We start from the raw sequence: 21,846 nt of genomic DNA, 5'->3' as shown, positions 1-21,846 counted from the left end.
CTGCCAAGGCAGTACATAACAAGTTATTCGACCCAAAAATTAGACCTCCTGGCAAGTTGGCAGTACGTTTACGAGCCATGACTCACATGTTAGGGATTATATTTCCATAAAATGTTTAAGAGACAGGGTTCTAAAACCAAGAGGTGGAATATGGGTTCGAAAAGCATTCAATGTTATATTGTTTGGAAAATAGTGAAAGCATTCCTAAAAAGGTATTACCGTGTGAAAATCCAGTTATGCCTACCTCTAAGTAAGTCTTGATTCGTAAACCATATTACATTTGTGTTGTTTAGTTCTGCATGTGCGCAAATGATATTTTCCGGTTGCGTGCGGGGTGAGAAAGCTAGTGATTGCAGCAGTCGTATAAAATCAAAAAGGGAAACAAATTGGGGGGAATTGGCAGCAGGAGATTTTGCAGTAAATTGGCAGACAACTTCAGCCCGCCGGGAAATACGCAGTCGTTTCGGTGGGAAACTGGGAAATGGAAACAGTCCTTTCCACCATTCCCGCTCCAGACCTTCGCTTCCTGAACTAGGTAAGACACGAAGCCATCAGGCATGCGCAAAAGAGAGTAGCTCTGGGGTCGATAATGTCCTTTCCAATGGAAGGTTTTCAAATGTTGTCAAATGGTACACACTCATCCCTTCTCATTTTGTTTGCTGGTTTTCTACACAGATGGTAAGCGCTCAAGATATCTAAAGTCCCTACTTATACCGAGCAAGTTTCAAACTCATTGAGATATAACGATTTCACTGTAACCGTCTGGACGTCTGAGAAACTTAAAACCTGGACTTGAATAAGTCGAAAAAGAAACTTCAATCATAAATCTTTTATTTATTTATTTTTTCACTCATTTCCTTTCATTGCGGATTATGCGCATGCTTTTTGTGCTCCATTCCCATTCCGCTGACCGTTAAGACCCAGACGGCGGGCTGGACGCCTTTGGTCTAGCTGCAAAACAAAATGCAAAATCATTTTATTTAACTGATAATCAATAACTTTATTATATCTCTCAGTCGGTACGCGCACTGTGATTGATTTTAAATTTTAAAGCTGTTTTTGTTGCTAAAACGTTTCGTTACTTATCGCCAAGTCTTCTTAACTTTTATAGCAAGTAAAAGTTTAAAGCTTTCTTTCACTTTGAATTGTGTATTAAAACGTACTTACGACTTAACAATGATTTCATATTGACTCGTTTTGCTTCCGACGTGCGTCAAAAATTTGAAGCCGTTACGCGCGCGTAAAAATAATTTGTTCCCGAAACCATCAGACATACAGTAGAGATATAATAACTATGTTACTAACCTCGTCTTGTCGGTCCGTACTATAAGTTACGGATCCTCCTTTTTCCCCCCTCGATTTATGGTCCGCGCGCTTCGCGCTTGGGCCATAACTTACAGTGCGGTCCGTAACTTATAGTACGGCCCTCGAACTCGGTTAGTAAGAGGTATGTTTGTCTTGGGTCGAAATTTAATCAGCTTATAGCATTATACAGCTACCTTTCCTTGAAACTATTATTAGTCCGAGACTGCTTTATTTACTTAGTTTATGTTATACAATTTATCTTTAGCCACCAAATTTCCTCTAGATAGATGAAAAACACGAAACCAATACACAGTGGAAATCAAAAGAAAAAATAGGACTTGAATGAAGTCGGAATATCAATTGTCTTCGAAGTACTGTCATAATTTTTTTATCAATACTTTCATGGTAATTTATACCGTTAGCTAGGAAAATTAAAACCCAAATTGGCTGTATTCGAGAAGTGAAGCGTATTCCCATAACAACTTGAGTCATTAAGGAGCCAACAACAAGGGGTCAAGTGGCAGCTCTCGCAAGGTCTCATACGAATGGCTTGATACCCTTTGAGAGGACAATAGAAAAAACAACAGAAACAATGCCCCTAGCCTCAAAACAATAACAGCTGCTAGCAAGGAAAAAATATTACAAGCTTACGAGAGCTACTACACTTCTGACAACAAGAACAAAAAGTAAATACTATTTTGAATAGTTTCAAGTCAGCTGATCTTAACCTACCTCGATAACTATCTAGAGTCCATGCTCTAATCTTTTTATTGAACACTGCAGTTGCCGTTTACTCTCCCTTTGTAATCTTTGCCTGATACACAAGCAAAACAAATATTACTCGACGACACTTGGAATTTATAAAACGGGGTAACGGCAATAATGCAGTGTTAGTTTAGTGCTAGTAGATCATCGAGCAGATCACTTACTTTGGTTTTAAATTACCACGCTAAGTAATTGGCTTAAAATGGCGCAGCGACAATTTCTGGTCCGGAGGATCATTTGCGGTACAATTTGGGGATGATTTGCAGTCCCGGGATCATTTGCGGGCCTGTACAACTGGTTCGCACAGATTTTCCCGCGCTTCGGGTCGGCTACACGCATCTGCTTCGAGTGTTGATTGGTTAATTGGACTGGCTATCTCCTTCCTGATTGGTTAGAGGGATGTCATCGGTTTTGGTTTTACAACACACAATTGAAAACCGCTCTTAGTGTTAACCTTTGTAGGGCAACATTACTTCAAGTGCCAGTGCCTGAACTGTTTAAACGACGTCACTAAAAATACTTTTACCGGAAATATGACTGTACCTCTTTAAGAATCCAATCAACTGTTGTCCATCCTTGTACCAGAATCCACTCCATGGTACCCACGTTAATATCCCTGAAACTGGCACTGATGACGAGTTGGTTGCTAAAGGGAGTAAACAAGTGAAAAAAAAACGATAGCAACCGGTTTTTACAGATTTTCCCTCCGTGTAATCGTGAGAGAGGTAAATTTGACGAGAGTAATCGTCGGCAATTTTGAAAGGAAGCCCAGTTCTCGACCCCGGTACTACTCGTTTTAAAATCGCCGACCATGTGACCAAAAGAAACGGAGGCTCTGGGGACGAGAATGAGGAACCGGAATCGCGCTTTGTGGGCGCGGATGCAATTTTTTTTACATAGTGAAATAAATAAATATCTTAATTGACCACTCTCCCAATGGGACTTTTCAGGGCCATAGAAACCAAATGATGAAATAAATAATGCAAATAAACATAACATGGTTAAAAATCCCAACTGGAAAAAGGCAGCCACTTGTAGTTTTCAAAGCGTGGCCCAAGAGTTGAACAAGGGTCTACCGAGAGACAACTCTAGCTTAGTGGTCAGAGCGGAACTTGAACCTGCGACCTCCGATTTCAATTTTTTTTCAACTCCGGCGCCATAACCAATCGGCCACGCTGCCTCCCCCCTTCTTCACCTATAAAAGGTATCAGTTCTCTCTGAGATATCATTCCAGACGTATTGTGTTTCCAGCTGCCAGGATAAACATTGGTCATTTTATTAAACATGTTAAGCTATACCAAACCACGAGTTTTATCCACAAACAGGTGCGATGATAACCCCCTAGGTCTCCCCCCCCCGACCGGGGCCCCGCCAGCTCGGCTGAAGACATGATGAACAGTTCATACCCTTCCGTTGCTTTGTTGGTGAAGCGTTTAAATTTAGTTTCTTTGCCATCTTCTCCTCCAATCCCAACAACCAGTGAGAGAATATTCTCAGCCTCTGTGTCCGATCCGTAAACTTTGACCGAGTAGGAAACTGTTGAAATAAACAGCATTAATATGAAAGGAGTATGTAATGAAATGAGACAGGCTTCACATTTATCTCTTCTAGAATAGTATGTATATGCATGGGCGCGTGTAGATATGGAACTTCGAGCTGCGCTCACTCGTGAGATATATAGAGGATATTACACGGTGGCGAGAAGATACGATTTTTGTATTGTTCTTGCCACAAGAACATAAAATTCATATGTTCGAGCTAACGTGTAATGTTCTATATGTTCTGTTCTATATATAGACATACTGATGACAGCGTTTTTGACGATTTTCCGAAGATTTCCGACCACTTTCCGAAGAGTTCCGAAGATTCGCCAAAACTTGTCCGAAGGTCACACGAATGTTGCCGAACATTTTCCAAAGATTTTCGAAGATTGCCGAAGACTTTCAAGGAAGACCAGAAGATGTTTCGATGATACACCAACGAATTTAAGAACAATTTTTAAGAGACAAACTTGATATCAGTGAAATCATCGATATCTTCACTAGTGAGGATATGGAAAACACGCCACTCGAGTCCCGGATGTGGTTTCGTATGAATTTTACGTGTGGTGTATTTTCCAGTAAAACATGTACACTCGTGTCTATATAATAAAAAGTTAAACACGAGAATAGAAATTCCATATCTACAAGCAACCATGTATCCTTTTGTTTATTATATAAGGATAAAAATAACGACGTTTTTGACGATTTTTGGAAGATTTCCGACTAGTTTCCGAAATTTTTCAAGTATTCTTCAAATGATTCCTGAGCCACACGCACGTTTCCGAAGACATTTTCCGAAAATTTCCGAAGATTACCGAGGTTGCAGAAGACATTCGAGGAAGATCTGAAGATGTTTCGATCAACACTAACAAATTTAAGTACAGTGACAGGGTCAAGCATGACGTGATATCAAACATTACGTCATTGATATCATTACAGTTAAATTATCGTAAGTTTACATGAGTTCAATTGCGACTTTTCTCAGGGCTGGAAATCCTTGTAAATCACCGCAGTTAATATAATAAATAAATTTTTAAGCCGTTGACGATTGAAAGCTTTCGACTGAGAATTTCAGGTCCCAGGCCAAAACACAGTGGTTCTGAACGCAGCGGTTTCTAAGTAGCTCTAAATACCCTCATCAGAACGGTTTCTTTCATCATACTACAAATTTATTTATACTTTTTTTCGTAATTCCCATTCTACTTACCGTATGGATTAAGCCAGGCTCTAGCTGCAAAGCAAAATACGTGATAAGTTTATTAAATTGACTTCATATAGCTGTTTGTGTTGGTCAAGAGAGCATGAGTAGGAGAATTATTCTCCCACACTGACGTCAGCCTTCTCTGATGAAGGCTCGATTTCCGCCGCTCTCTCGAGTCTGGTCTACGTTGCTCCGCGAGAAGAGACGGCTGGACGCGTGAGCGGCAACTTTCGGGGGCGGACCGTACAATGAATAAGCAATAAATGAGCAATCGTACAATTTTGAGAGAATTTTTTAATCCTTAATTTCACTCGCTTTCATATGATTACCGTATACTAATAACAGATTTCAGAAAATTATCGTAGGGCATTGGGAATCGTAAGGCATATATCAAAGATGTGCAAAAAGTATTATTGCAAAGTTAAAAGCGTACTGTTAGAAAAGTTCAAATATGACTTGAAGAACGGTTTCTTCTATTTTGACGTAGTATCTTAATATTACATTTGGGCATGGACAGAAAAAAGACTTTCCAAAGAGGAAAAAACATACGGCAGCTTAGTCTTTTTCGTTCTTATTTTTGTTTTTTTAAGGTGTTCTTTAATTTTTTTTGTGAAGGTGAATTAATCAACATGACACGAGCGTGGGACAAAGAAAAATTCTGAGTCCCCGACAGGAATCGAACCCATGACCTCCCGAACACCGGGCGGGCGCTCTATCCACTGAGCTACGAGAACTCATGGAGAGCAAAGTCATTTGACTGAGTTCATATATGACAGGTGTCCTGCATACTGCTAGGATCAACACTATCAATTCATTACCGAGCTTAAAATTCATCATCTTTATTAACTTTAATTTTTTTCTTTCGTTATTTTTTTTTTCTGGTTTTGTTGGCCGTTTACTGGTCTATGGGTGCGTTGGAAAGTTTTAGCTTGAATAAAGTCCAGTTTTCAGAGTACGCATATGCATTAGATTTCTAAATTAAATATTATTTTCCAGTTGTTGTGAAGTTTTGGCATTAGGACTTACTGGAATACCAGCGGATGCTTGACGGCCATGCTGGAATGGTTTCCTTGAACAATGCAGTTCGCGTTTCGTCTCCCTTTGTAACCTTCACCTGATACAAAAACAAACCAAATATTCTTTAGGTGACATGTTCTTGGCATTTGAGTAGGGTAAAGGTTAAGTCTGCATACGAGCCAGATGGCCCAGATGGCCAGAGCTTATCCCGGTTTCTGTAGCATGAAGCGACTAGGAATATTTCTACTTCCATCTGGATGGGATGCTAGTCCATCGCAGGATTACCCCCAGCATTAAACTCGCCAGTACACATGGGTACACCTGGGTGGAGAGAGGCACTGTGAGAGTAAAGTGTCTTGCCCAAGAACACAACACAATGTCCCCGAACCATGGCTCGAAGCCGATCCGGAGTCGAGCGCATTACTCATGAGACCACCGCGCCTCCACAAGTAGCACAACATTAATGGCTAGTTTAGAGCTAGATGTTTGTATTACTTTTACTGCAGATACCAGGTCTAAAAATGCGCATATTTTCCGTTTGTTTGTCGATACAAACCAGTCATCCACCTATGGTGGCAAACTTAAGTAAGCAAACGAGTAATTAAGCAACTAGGCAGGTAGATAGATAGAGGTAGATAGCTAAGTGAGGAAGTATTGTATTGTAGGTAATTTATGTTTTGTTTGTTCAAACCTTAATTTTTTTCAGGCTTTAATTTACAATTAGCTTAAGTTGTGTGCATAACTGCGATGATCAATCATGTCTTCATAATTTTTTCCGCAGTTCAAATATACTGATGATCTTTCATATATTCACTTGTATTCTTCATCATATAAGGGTATATTACGAACTCACAATAATTACGATCAGCTCCCAGTTGGCTTGATAGCTCAGTTGCTAGAGCACAGCACCGGTGTCGCAGAGATCATGGGTTCAAATCCCGTTCAAGCCTGACTTTTTTTTAGGCTTTAAATAATTTCACAGTTGCTTAAGTTTTGTATATAACTGCGATGATCAAACATGTCTTCATATATATTTCTCCGCAGTTCAAATATATGATCCTTCATGTATTCACTTGTAAATTACATCGCTGTACCTCGTTAAGGGTCCAGGTACCACTTCCGAGAAAGGTATCTTGGACTCTTCTTGGTTTTATCTCAATCCTCTTCACAGTGCCCACATCAAGATCATAGAACTCTGATACAATCACGTTTAGGCTACTAAAATAATAAAACGATTGACGAAGTCATCGATATGCTAAAATTTACAGTTCAAATTTCTTTGTCTGCTAGAAAGTTCAGAGAACTTCCATATCTAAGTAGTCTCCATTGAAGGCATTCCGGGTTGAACGGGTCCAATATAGAGTTTAAATAGGGTATTCATTTTAAGGTCAAGTTTGAAATTCATGTTTTGGTCTGAATTAGGGTAAAAGTTTCAACAAACGCACCGCACATCCCCGCCTGAGGCTCTCGGAATGCCCTCACGGCTTTGCCTTCTACTGCTTGGAACCATTAGTTCTCTCCTGAGAGGGAAGTTGTTGCCAGAAACCCACCCTAGCAAAACGGCTGCATCAGATATCAGAGTCACCAGTATCTCAACGGAACCTGACATTCGAAAAGAACAGATCTAGACGCACTTATAAAAAATCTTAGAAACGATGTAAAAACTGTTCAATCGCTGTACTTTGACATAAAATCTGTTATACCGAACTACTGGGATTTAACAATTTTGACATCGTTTCTAAGACTTCTTTTTAACTGGATCTTAGAAGGAAACGGAATCGCGTTTTGTGGACGCGGGTCGAATTTATTTTCGTCCTGACTACGATTATCTGTTGAGAAAGACGCGACGAAAGTTTGGTGACCAGGTTTTAACGTTCAACTTGTGTTATTGTCCTGGGCAACTGGCTCCGTTTCCAGTGGCAACTTGAAAACATATTTTGTTCCAAACATTACACCCTAAAAGGTGCTAGAATAATTATATCTCTAGTCTCTATTGTTAAAAGGGAAAACGACTAAACGACACAAAGCTAGAAAAGATGACTACGAAAAGGTACGTCAAACACTCCCGTCACTGTGACATGTCCCCCCGCACCCTGAGCACGGAGGAACACAAAGGATAATATATCATACTTTTCCCTGACTTGTGTTGTCTCGTGCAAGACATGATCCGCAGTTTTCTGTTTCCCTTGTCCTTTGATCCTTACAGTCAGTTCGTAGTCACTTCTCACATGCGAGTCCGGGGTGTAAACCTTCACCGTGTACTTAACTATTGGAAAAAAAAATGTTGCTATGAAATTTGTTAGTAGGCGCATAGAAACTAGCTAGAGTACACATACATCTCTTTTACGTTGGCATAGTTAAACTGGAAGGTACTCGCCTGCCAGGCCCTGTTATTATTCTGAATTTTGTATTAAATATTTATCAATTATTCACGAGTACGCATTACATTGGATAGCCAACGAGGAACTTCAAATCATCTCATATCCAAAGAGCGCGACTACGGTGAAATAATTTTTTTCACTAAAAACGCCCCAAAAATATAAAAACCTAAGATGATTATAAAAAAGACGCTATTAACTGTAGAGCATGGTATGATGGCTCACATACCATGATGGCTAAGCCATTGAAAGCTCTTAAATTGCATTATCCAATGATCATTTTCTAATTTGTTGATTACAAACTGGATCATTGGATAATGCATTTCAAGGGTTTTCAATGGCTCAGCCATAATGGTATAGATACCTCTTACTAAGCGAGTTCGAGGGCCGTACTGTAAGTTACGGACCGAATTTTATCCCATCGATTTAAGGCCTAAGCGAGAAGCGCGCGGGCCATAAATCGAAGGGGAAAAACGAGGATCCGTAACTTACAATACGGACCGAAAAAAAAGAGGTTGGTAAGATATTTATTATATCTCTACCGTGTGTCTGACGGGTTCCGGAACGATTTCTATTCACGCGGAACAGCTTCAAATTTCTGACGCACCTCGAAAGCGAAACGAGCCAATTTGAAATCGTTGGTCAGTGACTCTTAAGTCGTCAGCAGGTTTTAATACCACATTTCAGAAATTAAAGAACGTTTTAAACTTTTACTTGCTTAAAAAGTTAAGAACACTTGGCGAAAAATCACGAAACATTTTGGCAACAAAAACAGCTTTAAATTTTAGCGGGCTGTACAGCAGAATACGGCCCGCTAAATTGACCAATCACAGCGCGCGCACCTACTGTCATTATTTTCCCCCAAATCTGTGACACACTCCAGACATTCTTGACACAGCCAAACAGTAAATTTTATTCGCGCACTTTACACTGCACATCAATCTTTCACATTAGTAAAATACATTTGTTCCTGTTCTCAAAAAATTCTGTGTTTTTGGGTGTAATTAACACGAGCGTTAATTTCCTATAATAAGATACTTTTTCAGACATTGTCAGGGACTGAATAACATTTTGCCCTGAAACTTGGTCAAGATTTGGAAAACTGGGCGGCACTTCCCCATTCGCCAAAAATCAATTACTATTCGTATTTTGCCCCCATGGGCTCCCCCTACCCTCCCGACCCATCAAGAAGAGAGATTAATTGGAAAATTAAACGAGACTTACCTGTAAGTTGAAGTTTGATATGGATTCCATCCCATCATCACGAAGTGTAAAGGGATCACATGAGATTGCACCATCCAATCCCAGAATTCAAAATTTGAGAGAGTGAACAAATGCGACACATAATTGGTCATAAAATCCTAGGTGGGTCCAGACAGAAAATATACAGGGTGGGCATGTGACCCCTTTACACTTCGTGATGATGGGATAGAATCCATACTAAACTTCAACTTACAGGTAAGTCTCGTTTAATTTTCCAATTCTATCCCATCATCCTCAGTGTAGGGATCCCATGAGATGTTGAGAGACAACATTTGTGAACCCAAATATTCGAACTCAACAAGTTTAATGACCAAGAGAACTATCAAACAGTAAAGACTGTATGATCATCATTGACATAGAAACTACAGTTTTCACAATGAACTATTTAAAATAGTAGTAGCATAAGTGCCCTATTTTTGCACCTCTTTCTGATAATACTGCACAAAGGTACATTCACTGGACCAGCCTGCTGTACGAAGAATGGTTGCCAGGGGAACATTTTTAACCCAACGTGAAATTGTACTTTTACTAACTGACCTATAGGGTCTCACAAAACTGATAAATAGGTTTGTTATCTCGCCCCGAAGAGGTTTTGTCCGAGTTAAATACTGCTTTACATCTGAAACTGGACAAAGCCGTTGATCAGGAGAATAAGCTGGAAATTCAAGTTCATAAAGATGATGACCTGGTCTGCTTTGTTTCAACTTGTCTCCTATAGAAACTTTAACAATGGAATCAGTAATAGACATATTACGAATATCGAGTAAGTGAACAGTTTGTATCCTCTGGGCTGATAAGAGGGTTAACAAAGTCACAGTTTTAAAAGTTAACATTTTAAGGTCCAGTTTTCCGTTTGGAGATTGGCTTCTGATAAAACTGAGCAGCAAAACTGGATCCCAGGTAACTGTGTATCGTGGAAAAGAGGGCTTCCCTTGAAAACCCCTTTCATGAACTGTTTGGTAAGGGGTAGTTCCCCAAAAGGAACTCCAGCTTGAGGAGGTAATACTTGCGATAATGCAGATCTGGCAGTGTTGAGCGCACTGTAACCTAAGCCCTGTTCAAACAATTCAGCCAAGGAATCCAGAGCCTTTACGGAAGAAACTGAGCAGGGATCAAAAACCCTTTTTCTGCAAAAACTGTACCACTTTTAAGGTAGACCTGGTATTGTTTTTGAGTGGTTCCTCTCCAGGAGTTGAGGATAACTGCTGAAGCTTTCTCTGAAACTCCTCTTGTTCGCAAAGAATCCCGGACAACCTGCATGCCATTAGTTTTAGCTTGTTGTGGAGTGGGTGTCTCAGATGACGATTTGTTGGAAGTGTCAGTAAATAAGGGGAACATGGTAGAAGAACTGGATGATCTACTAACATCCGCAGCAGACGAGGAAACCAGATCTGAGTGGTCCAAAGTGGGACAATGATTATACCGTGTGATTGATCCTGCTCTGCTTTCTGTAGTACCCTGTTGATTACAGCAAAAGGAGGAAACGCATAAAAATTTTGCTCCTTCCAGGTAATTGAAAAAGCATCAATTGCAAAGGCCTCTGGGTCTGGTTTCCATGAGACAAAAGGTCTAAACTGAAAATTGAGTCTTGATGCAAAAAGGTCTATTGAGGGTTTACCCCAGAAAGAAGAAATGAAGAAATCTTGTTAAAAACAAGTGGGTCAAGTTTCCATTCAATGTCTTGATTTGCTATCAGCTATGACATTAAGTTTTCCCGGGATGTGTGCTGCGGTAATCCACAAGTTTCTTTCAATATACCACAGCCACAAATCTCTTGTTAGCTGATTGCATGAAATAGTTCTTCTGCCCATGTTATTAATGTAAGAAATTGCGGTTGTATTGTCAATCATTGCCTTGATATGACAATTTCTTAGACTAAGACAGAAAGTTTTAAGTGTGAAAAAACAAGCCAAAATCTCAAGATAATTAATGTGGTTTGTCTGTTCTTCCTCTGAAAAAAGACCTCCAGTAGACACATCATTCATGACCCCACCTCAGCCAGTCAAGGATGCATTAGAGTAAATAGTGACACTGGGGCCGCCGTGGGATACCCGATTGAAAGTGGTATGTGCGCATGTTATCCACCAGTTTAGATCAGACTTTGATGTGTCTGAAAGAGTCACGACAGCATCAAAATTACCATTGTTGGCTTTTAAGGCCATTGTTTTGTCAAGCTCTAACTGTCTATAAAATAGTGGACCATGCATGACACCTGGAAAACTGGAGACCATTAAGCCAATCAGTTCAGACACTTCCCTAATTGAGGGTGATTGTTTTCCAAGTATTTTTTTAGCTTTTGTGACTAATTTTGTAGCCTTGCCTGGTGTCAAGGAGACAGTCATGGCAATTGAATTCAAAACAAAACTCAGGGAAGTGATTATCTGTCTTGGTTCAAAAACAGATTTCTCTTGGTTCAAAATGATCCCAAGATCTCCAAAAAGGTTGGTGGTGGCAGCAACATTAGTGTCACAATCTGCAAAGGCGCCTCCTTGAAGGTATGAGTCATCAATGTAACCCACATTTTCAAATCCGTGGGATCGTAGCGTAGCATAAACAGGTTTAAGTATTTTAGTAAATATCCTAGGTGCACTACTTAAACCATTTGGAAGGCAGGTATATTGGAAAAGTTGGTTTTTCCAAATGAATCTCAGATATTTCCGGTGATTTGCATTGACTGGCACTGAATAATAAGCATCTTTTAAGTCAATGGTAGGCATAAAGCAATTTGGGGTCATTAGAGTGATAGCATTCTTAAGATTCTCCATTTTGAACTGGTGATATTCTACTAATTGATTCAGTTGTTTGAGATTCAGAATAAGGCGATGAGAGCCATCTTTCTTTGGGCGTACGAAATCATTAGAAATGTACTCTCCAGTTGAGTGTGTGGTCTTCTCAATGATCCCCCTTTCAAGAAAACATTCAATTTGTTGATCAATGATCTCTACCTCCAATGGATTGAAATTGTACTGGCTGGGTATAAAAAACTGAGTGGGTTGCTCATTAAAGTCAATTGTGACCCTTCTAATAGCATTGAGGATCCTTTGATCTGAGGTGATGGTTTTCCATTTGGAAAGAAAATTTTTCAATCTACCTGCCGTGCATGGATTGAATGTATAGAGTGGGATGCTCACCTGGCTTCCCAATTGATCAGGAGTTACTTTGTGTGTTCCACACGGGCTCCTTTGTGTGGTTTGAATTTTGAAGGTGGTTTCCTCCGTTGTCCTTGGCCTTGGAACAAAAAATGATTTTGACGATTCGGATATGATCCTTGTCTCTTAAAATTATTGGATCCATGTTGGGAAAATGTGCCACACTTTGAATATGATACTCGCTGGCTGACTTTGTTGGTTTCGCTTATTTCCTTGATTGCCTTGGGCAGGTCATCTCCAAATAAAAATTTTGATATTGGAGTTTGAGAGCTGCAAAGTTGTTTATAGTGTTCATTAAGATCTGGTCTGATCAGCTCTCGTCTGATAAGGTTGGCTTCATAAACAGAATGTGAAATAAGAGTCAATGAATCCAAAGTAAACCGGAGGAAACATGATACATCTTCCTTGCTGATATTTTGAGGTTTACTTTTCAAAGGCCAAGAGTTTGTCTGTCAAACTAATGATCGGATGCATGCTCTTGAGCATGCTAGTTTCGATCTTTTGCATTAAATCTCTTGATTTTGAGCTGGATCTCATTTTAGCCCAAATTTCAGGGTTGACTCTTGTACTTACTAAGTTTTCACAATTCTGAGGTCTGTTGTATTTTCCCAGCTTTTCTTTAGCGTTGTCCCCGGACAACATCGTTTTGACCATTTTGTCAACAAGATTTGCTAACTGTGAACTAACTGGATCACTCACAGCTCCTTCCGAGTCATAAATCTTTGACAGTGCAGCGAGAACATTGTCCTCATCTTCTGCTGGTTTGTCTAGCGTCTTGTCCTCACTGACAAGCTTTTCGTTCGTACGCCTCGTCCACGTGGACTGACTGGATCTCGTCATCAATCTCGTGCTCATCAGCATCTGATTCGCTGAGCTCATCTCTTTTCCTCTTCCGGGATGTACCGCTCCCAGAGGAGTGCATAAATTCTTTCACAGTCGATACCATATCGGTAATCGCTGTCCCTGACGAGGCTAGAGATGCTGTTTGGTGTTCTTGGAGTGTTTTAAGGCCTTCCATGACCGCCTCATGTTGAGTGTGCGAATGAGCACGTGGTTTTCTTGTAGCAGAAACGTTCGGCAACGTGGCCTTTCGTTTGGAACTGCTCCCTTTTGAAACCTGTGGTTTGGGTACAGTTTTTTCCCTCTGCAGCTCCGGTCAAGCGATTCAACAGAGGTTAAATCCTCCAAATCTTCCGAACGAAAAACGTTGTCTTCGTTCTCATCTGCCATTTTGAACCCTCGGCGTGGAGCCGTACAAAACACCGTGTGTTTGTCGTCGAACGAAGGAAAACAGGAGAAAACCGTGGTTTTCTGTGAACCCTATGATAGCCGAGGTCAGATTTTGTGCTTTCTAAGTGTCCGTTGAGCAAAAATTGGAAATTTTTGCTAATGTTTTGAAGAGTTAAATTCGTACACGTTTTCTCTCTAAGCGGGAAACGACGTGCATTGAATTCTGGGATTGGATGATGCAATCTCATGGGATCCCTACACTGAAGATGATGGGATAGAATTACTCATGAAGGCCATTGCATTGTTCTTCCTAATAAGGATGCATTCCTTTGAGGTAATCCTGGTCAGGATCAATGATCCAAGATCACTTGTATCATGGGGCATTTAAAGACTATAAATCGTTTATCAGAGTGGATTCATCGGTTCCTTTGATCCACCAAGATCCGAGTGATCTTAGACAATTGTTCCCTGATCAAGAAGATCCCAAAAGAATGCACCCTTATATACGGGGTATAGAAAGATAAAGTTCTTATTCTCGTTTTTCCAACTGCCCATAATTCACTCTGTTTGCCCCCCAGATTTGTTATAAACTATTATTTTTAAATGCTCTTTTGAGGTCTGCATATAACCAAGAGCATTTATGCAAAACTTTTGGGGCAAACAGAGTGAATTATGGGGAATTGTGAAAATAGAGAATGAATTAAATAACATTCTTACCAAAGCAGCCAACCAATCGTTTCACGCGAAATGCCAGGAGATCCGCAATGTTGTTATAACTGGTGACCCTCACCGCATTTGTATCTATTACGTCATCTGGCTTAGAGACGATGCCTTTCAACTCTTGTATTCGTGATGCTTTCTCAGTGTTGTGAATAAGGACACCAATAATATTGATGCTGTTGTCTTCTTTCAACGACTTTGCTGTTTGCTCGAGTGTGGAGGTGTCCATAATGTTACCATTCTCATTCTGTGCGTTCCCGTCTGAGAATATGACTAGGATCTTGAACATTGAGGACGATTTATTAACAATGACATTTTGAACAAAAGTCTTTGGAATTTAAGACCTGCCATCTTGCAGTGAGTTTCTGGTTTTGCAATTATACAACTGAGGCCAGGGGCCCGTTTCTCGAAAGGCCTGGAAACCTTTCGGGCCCGCAAAGCCATTTTTAGTTAATCGGTATTTAAAGAAAGAGAGTTGTATTCGCCTGAAACTTGTATGAAGGAAACCTCTGTTGGTATTAAGAATATGTACATAAAACAGCTCTGTAGTCATAAGGTTGGAAATTTTGCTACAGGTTTTCGGGTGGAAAATCTTTTCGGGACCATCGAGAAACTGGCCCTCGGTTGTTATAGTATTTTCCCCAAATTTTCTCTCTTTTTGATATGAACTTTGATAAAAGTCAGAGATAATGCAGATAACTTGAATTTGTTCATCACAAAGTCTGACCAGAAGAGAAAATAGCCAAAAGTAAAACTCACCTTTGCCGTATCGTCTTTTCTGTCGTCAGGACGCTTTTCAAACTGTTTCAAAACCATTTTACTCAAGGCAAGATCTAGCAGGTTAAGGCCGTTTCCTCCATGTTGGTATTCGCTGTCCATGTAACTGACTGTGTTATGTGCGCTTCCAAAACAACTCATTCGCCGCGACGTAGCGTACTTTGCCATAGCAAACTTGAAGTAAGTTGACACACTGCGTAGTTTAAGCATTAGTTTTTTCAATACGGTTTTAATGTTTCCAACTGTCTTTGAGGAAATACCTTGACTGTCTTGAATCAAAAAAATCACATCCGTCTTGTCCATGCAAAAGTAAACGCCTGCAAGTAGACAACATTATCTCTGTTTTGTTTTTTATTGCAGAACTTGTGGACAATCACGAGCTGTTCTTTAATCTACTGTTCAACCATGTGTTAATAAATGAAGGTGTGGTCACTGGTATTTTATTTCAATGGGCGCTGAATAAGATATGATGCATAGCCATCTTGTCGCAATGCACCTCTTTCAGCTGTAACAAATTAAGCCTAATATTTGTTCTTGTTCTTGTTTTGATTTTGCCATTTATAAATATATTTACAACATACCAATGTACAAGACAAGGAAGCCCAGAGAAACCAATAAGGCTTATGTAAAGGACTACCTTAAAGACTTAAAAAAGGAATAAGCACACTAAGAGAAGTAAATTATACTTATACCAAGCAAGATAACTTAAGTTTATAGTTAAACACAGCAATACCAGAGGCATTTTGAATTTCATTGCTGAGAGAATTAAATAATTCGGGGCCTTGAAAAAGGAGTGAGAATTTCTTTACATTTGCTCCCTAGTAGGAGCAAATAGTAGTAAAAACAGGTTCATTGAAACTTTCAGGACGGCGATTTTTGCAAAGGTACATAACTTTACCTATTTGAAATTTGATGATGTTTTCAAATTATAAGATTTTGAACCTCACAAAAACAGGATTGGTGTCTGCATTAAAAGTACAAGATTGCATTGTACTCATTTATTATAGAGGATTAATTAATTATAGAAGATTAATCTGTCTACATAGTCTTTCGTAACAAGTGGTAGCTTTTATATTAAATTGTTAATGCCTGATATATTTACCGTGTTTTTAAATAAAGATGATGATGATGATGATGATGATAATAATAATAATAATAAAGATCTTTCAACAGGGAGCCCACTTCACATACATGTGGTTTTCAGTGGGGCCCTGCAAAAATAAAATTGCAAAAGCTAAAGAAATAGTAGATTAAAAATAATAATAACATTTAACCATTGTACTAATAGAAATATAGAAAACAGTTTAAAAAAATGATAATTAAAAATTAAGAAATACCCCTAATTTGACTTTTAAAATTAAAAATACTAATACTGTTCCTAACTTCATCGGGTAAAGTGTTCCATTCATTAACGGCATTGTAAATAAAACGCTTTTGTCCCCAGGAGCGACGGGATGGAGGCTTACAAATTTTGTCTTTACTTCTCGTGTTATACCCATGAATATCTTTAAAACTACAAAAATTAAAATCCCAGTCAATTAAACCATTTAAGGCTTTAAAAATTAAAATCATGCGATGAAAACTTCTTCTTCTCTTCATGTTCTCCCAGCCGAGCTGTACAAGTGCCTCTGTAGCAGATGAATGCATTGGCTCGTCAAGAACAATCCTCGCAGCTGTGTTTTGCAGTACTTGGATTTTATTCATCAGGATTACATTGTTTTTGTCTCCCCATGTAACATCCGCACAGTCTAATAACGGTATTATGGTCGTCTTAACAAAAAGTTCCCTGATGTTCCTCGGAAGAAAACACTTAATTCTTCGTAATAAACCCAATCTTTGCGACACTTTGGTACAGAGGTGTTCCACATGGTCTGACCAAGTCAGATTCTCATTTATGATGACGTCCAGATACTGATAAGAACTCACTCTATCCAACTTCCTATCCATGATTGACAAAGTGACATCATTAAATGAATTCAATGATGATGATGTTTCATTGGTTTTGAAACAAAAGATACATTTGCAAAGTATTATTTGGCGCGACTTTTTTAACTTTAGAAACTGCAAGGATTTGGATAACGACAAATTTCGCCCTCAAATTGGTTCGAAACTTAGAAAATTTGCTGGTAATCCCATTTAAAAATTCCAAGGAGTGTTCCTGAATTGCTACTTCTCTTCCCCTCCCCGCCGCCCTCCCCTCCCCCCGTACTGGGAGAAACCTACTTAAGAAGGCCATTGTAATTTACTTCCCAGTCCTATACAAAGAGATAAAAAGATAAAGTTCCAACAGAACAAAGCTGAGCTTCTTACCATAAGAACAAGCGAATTCCCTTATTTGGGTTGCTAGGAGATCTGCGATCTTCTCAAGGTAAGCAGAAAAATCGGCTGCTATAGCGTCATCTGGTTCAGTGACGATGCCTTTTAACTCTTGTATTCGTGGTGCTTTCTCGGTGTTGGGAATAAGAACACCAGCTATTTTGATGTTGTTATCGACTCTCAACATTTTGGCTGTTTTCTCAAGCATGAAGGTGTCCATAATGTCCCCATTCTCATCCACCGTGTTCCCGTCTGAGAATAAGACTAGAATCTTGATCAAAATTGGAAAAGAGTTTGTGAATACGAAGAATGAAAAACAGAATTGACAACTTGAATAACAGACTTTCGAATTTGAGACCCGCTATCTCGCAATATGTTCCTATTTTGTAATAATATAACTAAGGTTCGAGTTTTATAAAATTATTCTCGAATCTTTTATCTTCCTTACACCAATTTTAAAAAAGGGAAGACTGAGGCTATGCTCTTTGGAACTGCGAAATGAGGGAAACGAGCTTAATATCTCTGTTAATGGGGCATGTATCAACAATGTCGTTTGTTTACAAGTACTTGGGCGTTGACCTAGACCCAAATTTGAACCTTACATCACACTTTGATTGAACTCACTAGAAAGCACCAGGCAGAGCTAACCTCTCAAGGCTAATCCGTTCGTCGACGGACCAAGAATGTGCTGCAACAATCTACAAAACAATGATCTTGCCTATTTTTACACACTGCATATTACTTGGTCTTGGTTGGTCAGACACGCGAAAAAGTCTGATAAAGAACATTGAACAACGAAGTTTGAAAATAATTGGTAACAGCTATCTAAAACTACCATCAGCAGAGAACTTAATTAAGCGCAAAAGCAGTCAGTTTGTCTTCGACTGTCTTCAAAATAATGTTTGCACCCCCTTTAAGACCTACTTTGAAAGATCACTTCACTCTAAGAACACAGGGAACAATGGTTTATCGGTGAAACTACCTAAAGTTCGCTTTGAATTTGGAAAGAAGATCTTTCACTATCAAGGAGACAAGATTTTTAATAAACTACCAATCAAATTTTAAGGCCTTATGCGTCCGATGGCGCTATGAGGACTGATGATAATGACCAATCGAATTTAGACCTATAACTTCAAGATTTCCATTTAGCATAAGCTTTAGTGAACATTTTTACTAATTTTGCACGCCTTTTTTTTTTTTTTTTACCTTTTTTTACCTTATTTTCACTATAGTTTCTTTTACAGGACCTCTCTGATAACAGTGTTGAATACACTCATGGGTCATCCTGTTTAAATATTCGTTATTGTTATTATTATTATCATTATTATCATGATTATCATGATTATCATTATCATGAAAGTCAGAGAAAATTGAGATTTGAATTTGGTGGTCACACAGTTTAGATCAACTCGTAAAAATGCTAAAAGTAAATCTCACCTTTGCCGTGTCCGTTTTTCTGTCGCCAGGACGCTTTTCAAACTGTTTCAAGACCATTTTACTCAGGGCAAGTTTTAACCGGTTACGACCGCTTCCTCCGTATTGGTATTCCTTGTCTATGTAACTGATTGCTTTATCTGCGCTTCCAAAACAACTAATTCGCCGCGAAGTAGCGTACTTTGCCAGAGCAAATTTGAAGTTAGTTGATTCACTGCTTAGTTGAGTCAGCATTCTTTTCACCAAGGTTTTAATGTTTTTAACTGTCGCTGAGGAAATACCTTGACTGTCTTGAATGAGAACAATCACATCCGCCTTGGTGTTGCAAACAGGACTGTCTGTAATAGACCGCATTATTAGCAGATCAATTGAATAGGTTTAAACATGGCATAAATGTGGCCTAATTTGTTCCTTATAAGTCAGAAGGTGTATTTTTGTTGACAGAACTTTCCCGCACTCATTCGGTCTTTATTGTATACCAAAAGTCTACTAAGAAATAGAGAAAAAATTTATTCAAAGTTTCGAATGAATTACGATGCAAATCATTTAGTCCTGGAACTAAAATGTTACCTGTGATATTGCATTGCTGATGTAAGATGTTGTCCATATCAATCTCCCTTTTATAGTTTCCCATACACCGAACCATCTCCATGTCGCAAAGACATACAGCATGCCTGCACTTCTTCTCTTTCATAAGGCTTGCAGAATAGTCACTCACTGGAGCTGCATTGACAATTAGGTAAATCTTACTAAGCATGATTACCAGTGAGGCAGGGTTGTTCAAAGCCCGATTAAGCTAATCCAGAATTAGCGAAAATTTTGATTTCAGTTTTGAAACTTTTCGGTGAGGTTTACTGTTTTTATTGTTCGAGGTAAATTTATCTCAACTCAAGCAGTGAAGTGCGAAGCGTACGTAATCATGCCCCGTTTAATAACAATTTTTAAACAAGTTTTAGTCTCATTTTGTCGAAGGTATTTTCACTTGTGTTCTTCTTTATCACTTTGAGTTAATACTTTTTCTCAGAATTAAAAAAACATTTTACCCTGACCAAACCTCTCGAACACAACAACAATTCATCAAGTTTAGAGGCAGGAAATCATGGTCGGGACAGTGTCTGGATATCCGATCTTAATTAGCATAGATTTTACGATTTTATTTCTCCGTTTTCTCCTTAAGTCTAGTTTCCATTAAGATGGTATATCAAACACTTAAGACAGTGTTTGACAACATTTCCAAACACCTCGAAGCTCTAAAAAAGTACTCCGCTACGCGTCGTATTTTCAACTAACTTCTCGGGGTTTGGAAATGTGGTCAAATACGGTCCTTCGTGTTTGATATGTTACTTACAACACTTGTTGGTATCTTTGTTGTAGAGGAATTGTTTCGCTTTATACACAATTCGCCCAAAAACATTACACTTGTCCGGATCTTTATCAAGGTCCATCTCACATAAATCGTGAACTTTGCAGCAGCTGATGAAAATAACCAAATAAATAATGAACGAGAAAAAGGAACAAAAGGGGAAAAGAAACTATAGGGGGAACCAAGCTAAAAGGAAATATGGAAATATATGGTACAGGAATGATTAATTTGAAATCAAACCGTGAAGTTAAACAGACACCAATAAGTAATTTGCGCGCGCTTAAAGGAAAACGTCAGGGTTTTCATACAATTTCTAACATGCTTACTTATGCTTTTAGTGGTCAGCACTACTAAAAGCAAAAATAACAGTGAATGGCATTTTTTTCTGTGAAATTGCCTTAAATCTGGCAGAGTAGTTGTAATAATTTGGTTTGCTTGGCGTCAGTTTTTAAACAAAGACAAAATATACCAATTTGCCAAAAAAAAAAAAAAAAAAAGAAAAAGAAATTAACTGTAGAACCCCTATTTTATTTCGTGTTTCAAATGTTAATCAGACCAGACTTTTATGTTCTGATTTTAAAAATGGAAGATCTGATCGAACGAGTTTCAGACCAATCTAACCTGCTATACCCTGTAAAATATCAAGCTCTATGAAGGAGATATAATTTACTCTTATAGCGTCGTTGCTTTTTGAGTCTCATTTGTTCTCTAACGCCTTTTGTTAAGACTTTATTATAAGTCCAATTCTCGAATATATTATAGGATTTTAGGTCAATTCTCGAGTATATTATAGGATTTTAGGTCTTAAATTTCAAGAAGCGTTGGTAGTTTTAATTCTCAATTTGTAAGTGTTAAGAATTTATCTAATTGTAATACACTTCTGACTATTTTTATAGAAAAGGTGCAATATAAGTAATAAATGTTATTGTTATTGTTATTGTTATGGTATGGAGGAAGTCCATACTTACTAATCAAAGTTGTCCACGTATTTTCCATGTCCCTGAGGACCACACCAACAACCATAAGTGAAGAGATTACAAACGTTAGTTCTCCCTGTCGCTCTTTGAACCAATTTTTCCATTAAGAGATACCTTGGTTGTTCGGGTATACCAGGACATGCTCTTCTCTCTCTTCTCCCCTCTGAAAAATAAAATTTATAATTCTGTTCTAATATTTTGGGAATACCGATACAGAGTCGATTCCTTTCTTTTTTGAAGAAAGCTGATTTAATTGTTTTTGCCAGAAGATATCGGATTTGAAATCTGAAATAAATGTAATTTACGAAAATCGGATAGAAAGTGAGTAATTTATTTGTGTGTCAAATTCATCAAACACGATAGGCGTTACTTGGGGACACGCTGTAGAAATTACTAGAAATAACTAAAAA

The 21,846-nt window shown here is 38.7% G+C and overlaps 1 protein-coding gene across 1 annotated transcript; it reads right to left on the bottom strand.

Moving 5' to 3' along the window:
* Positions 1–336: 336 nt before the first annotated feature.
* On the bottom strand, positions 337–20,664 carry LOC145467925 (uncharacterized). The gene is made up of 14 exons (XM_081451560.1): positions 20,445–20,664; positions 19,667–19,819; positions 19,100–19,434; positions 17,657–17,933; positions 15,329–15,663; positions 14,567–14,849; positions 7,960–8,095; positions 6,924–7,047; positions 5,839–5,926; positions 4,819–4,842; positions 3,477–3,606; positions 2,614–2,716; positions 2,038–2,119; positions 337–951 (listed from the first exon to the last, which is right to left on the bottom strand). Exons 1-13 carry the CDS (start codon positions 20,539–20,541, stop codon positions 2,096–2,098), a joined length of 2,109 nt encoding a protein of 702 aa, XP_081307686.1. The 5' UTR covers positions 20,542–20,664; the 3' UTR covers positions 337–951; positions 2,038–2,095.
* Positions 20,665–21,846: the final 1,182 nt, after the last annotated feature.

Source organism: Orbicella franksi, chromosome 14 (genome assembly GCF_964199315.1).
Source record: "Orbicella franksi chromosome 14, jaOrbFran1.1, whole genome shotgun sequence".
Classification (NCBI taxonomy): domain Eukaryota; kingdom Metazoa; phylum Cnidaria; class Anthozoa; order Scleractinia; family Merulinidae; genus Orbicella; species Orbicella franksi.
This window is presented reverse-complemented; position numbering and strand designations above follow the sequence as displayed.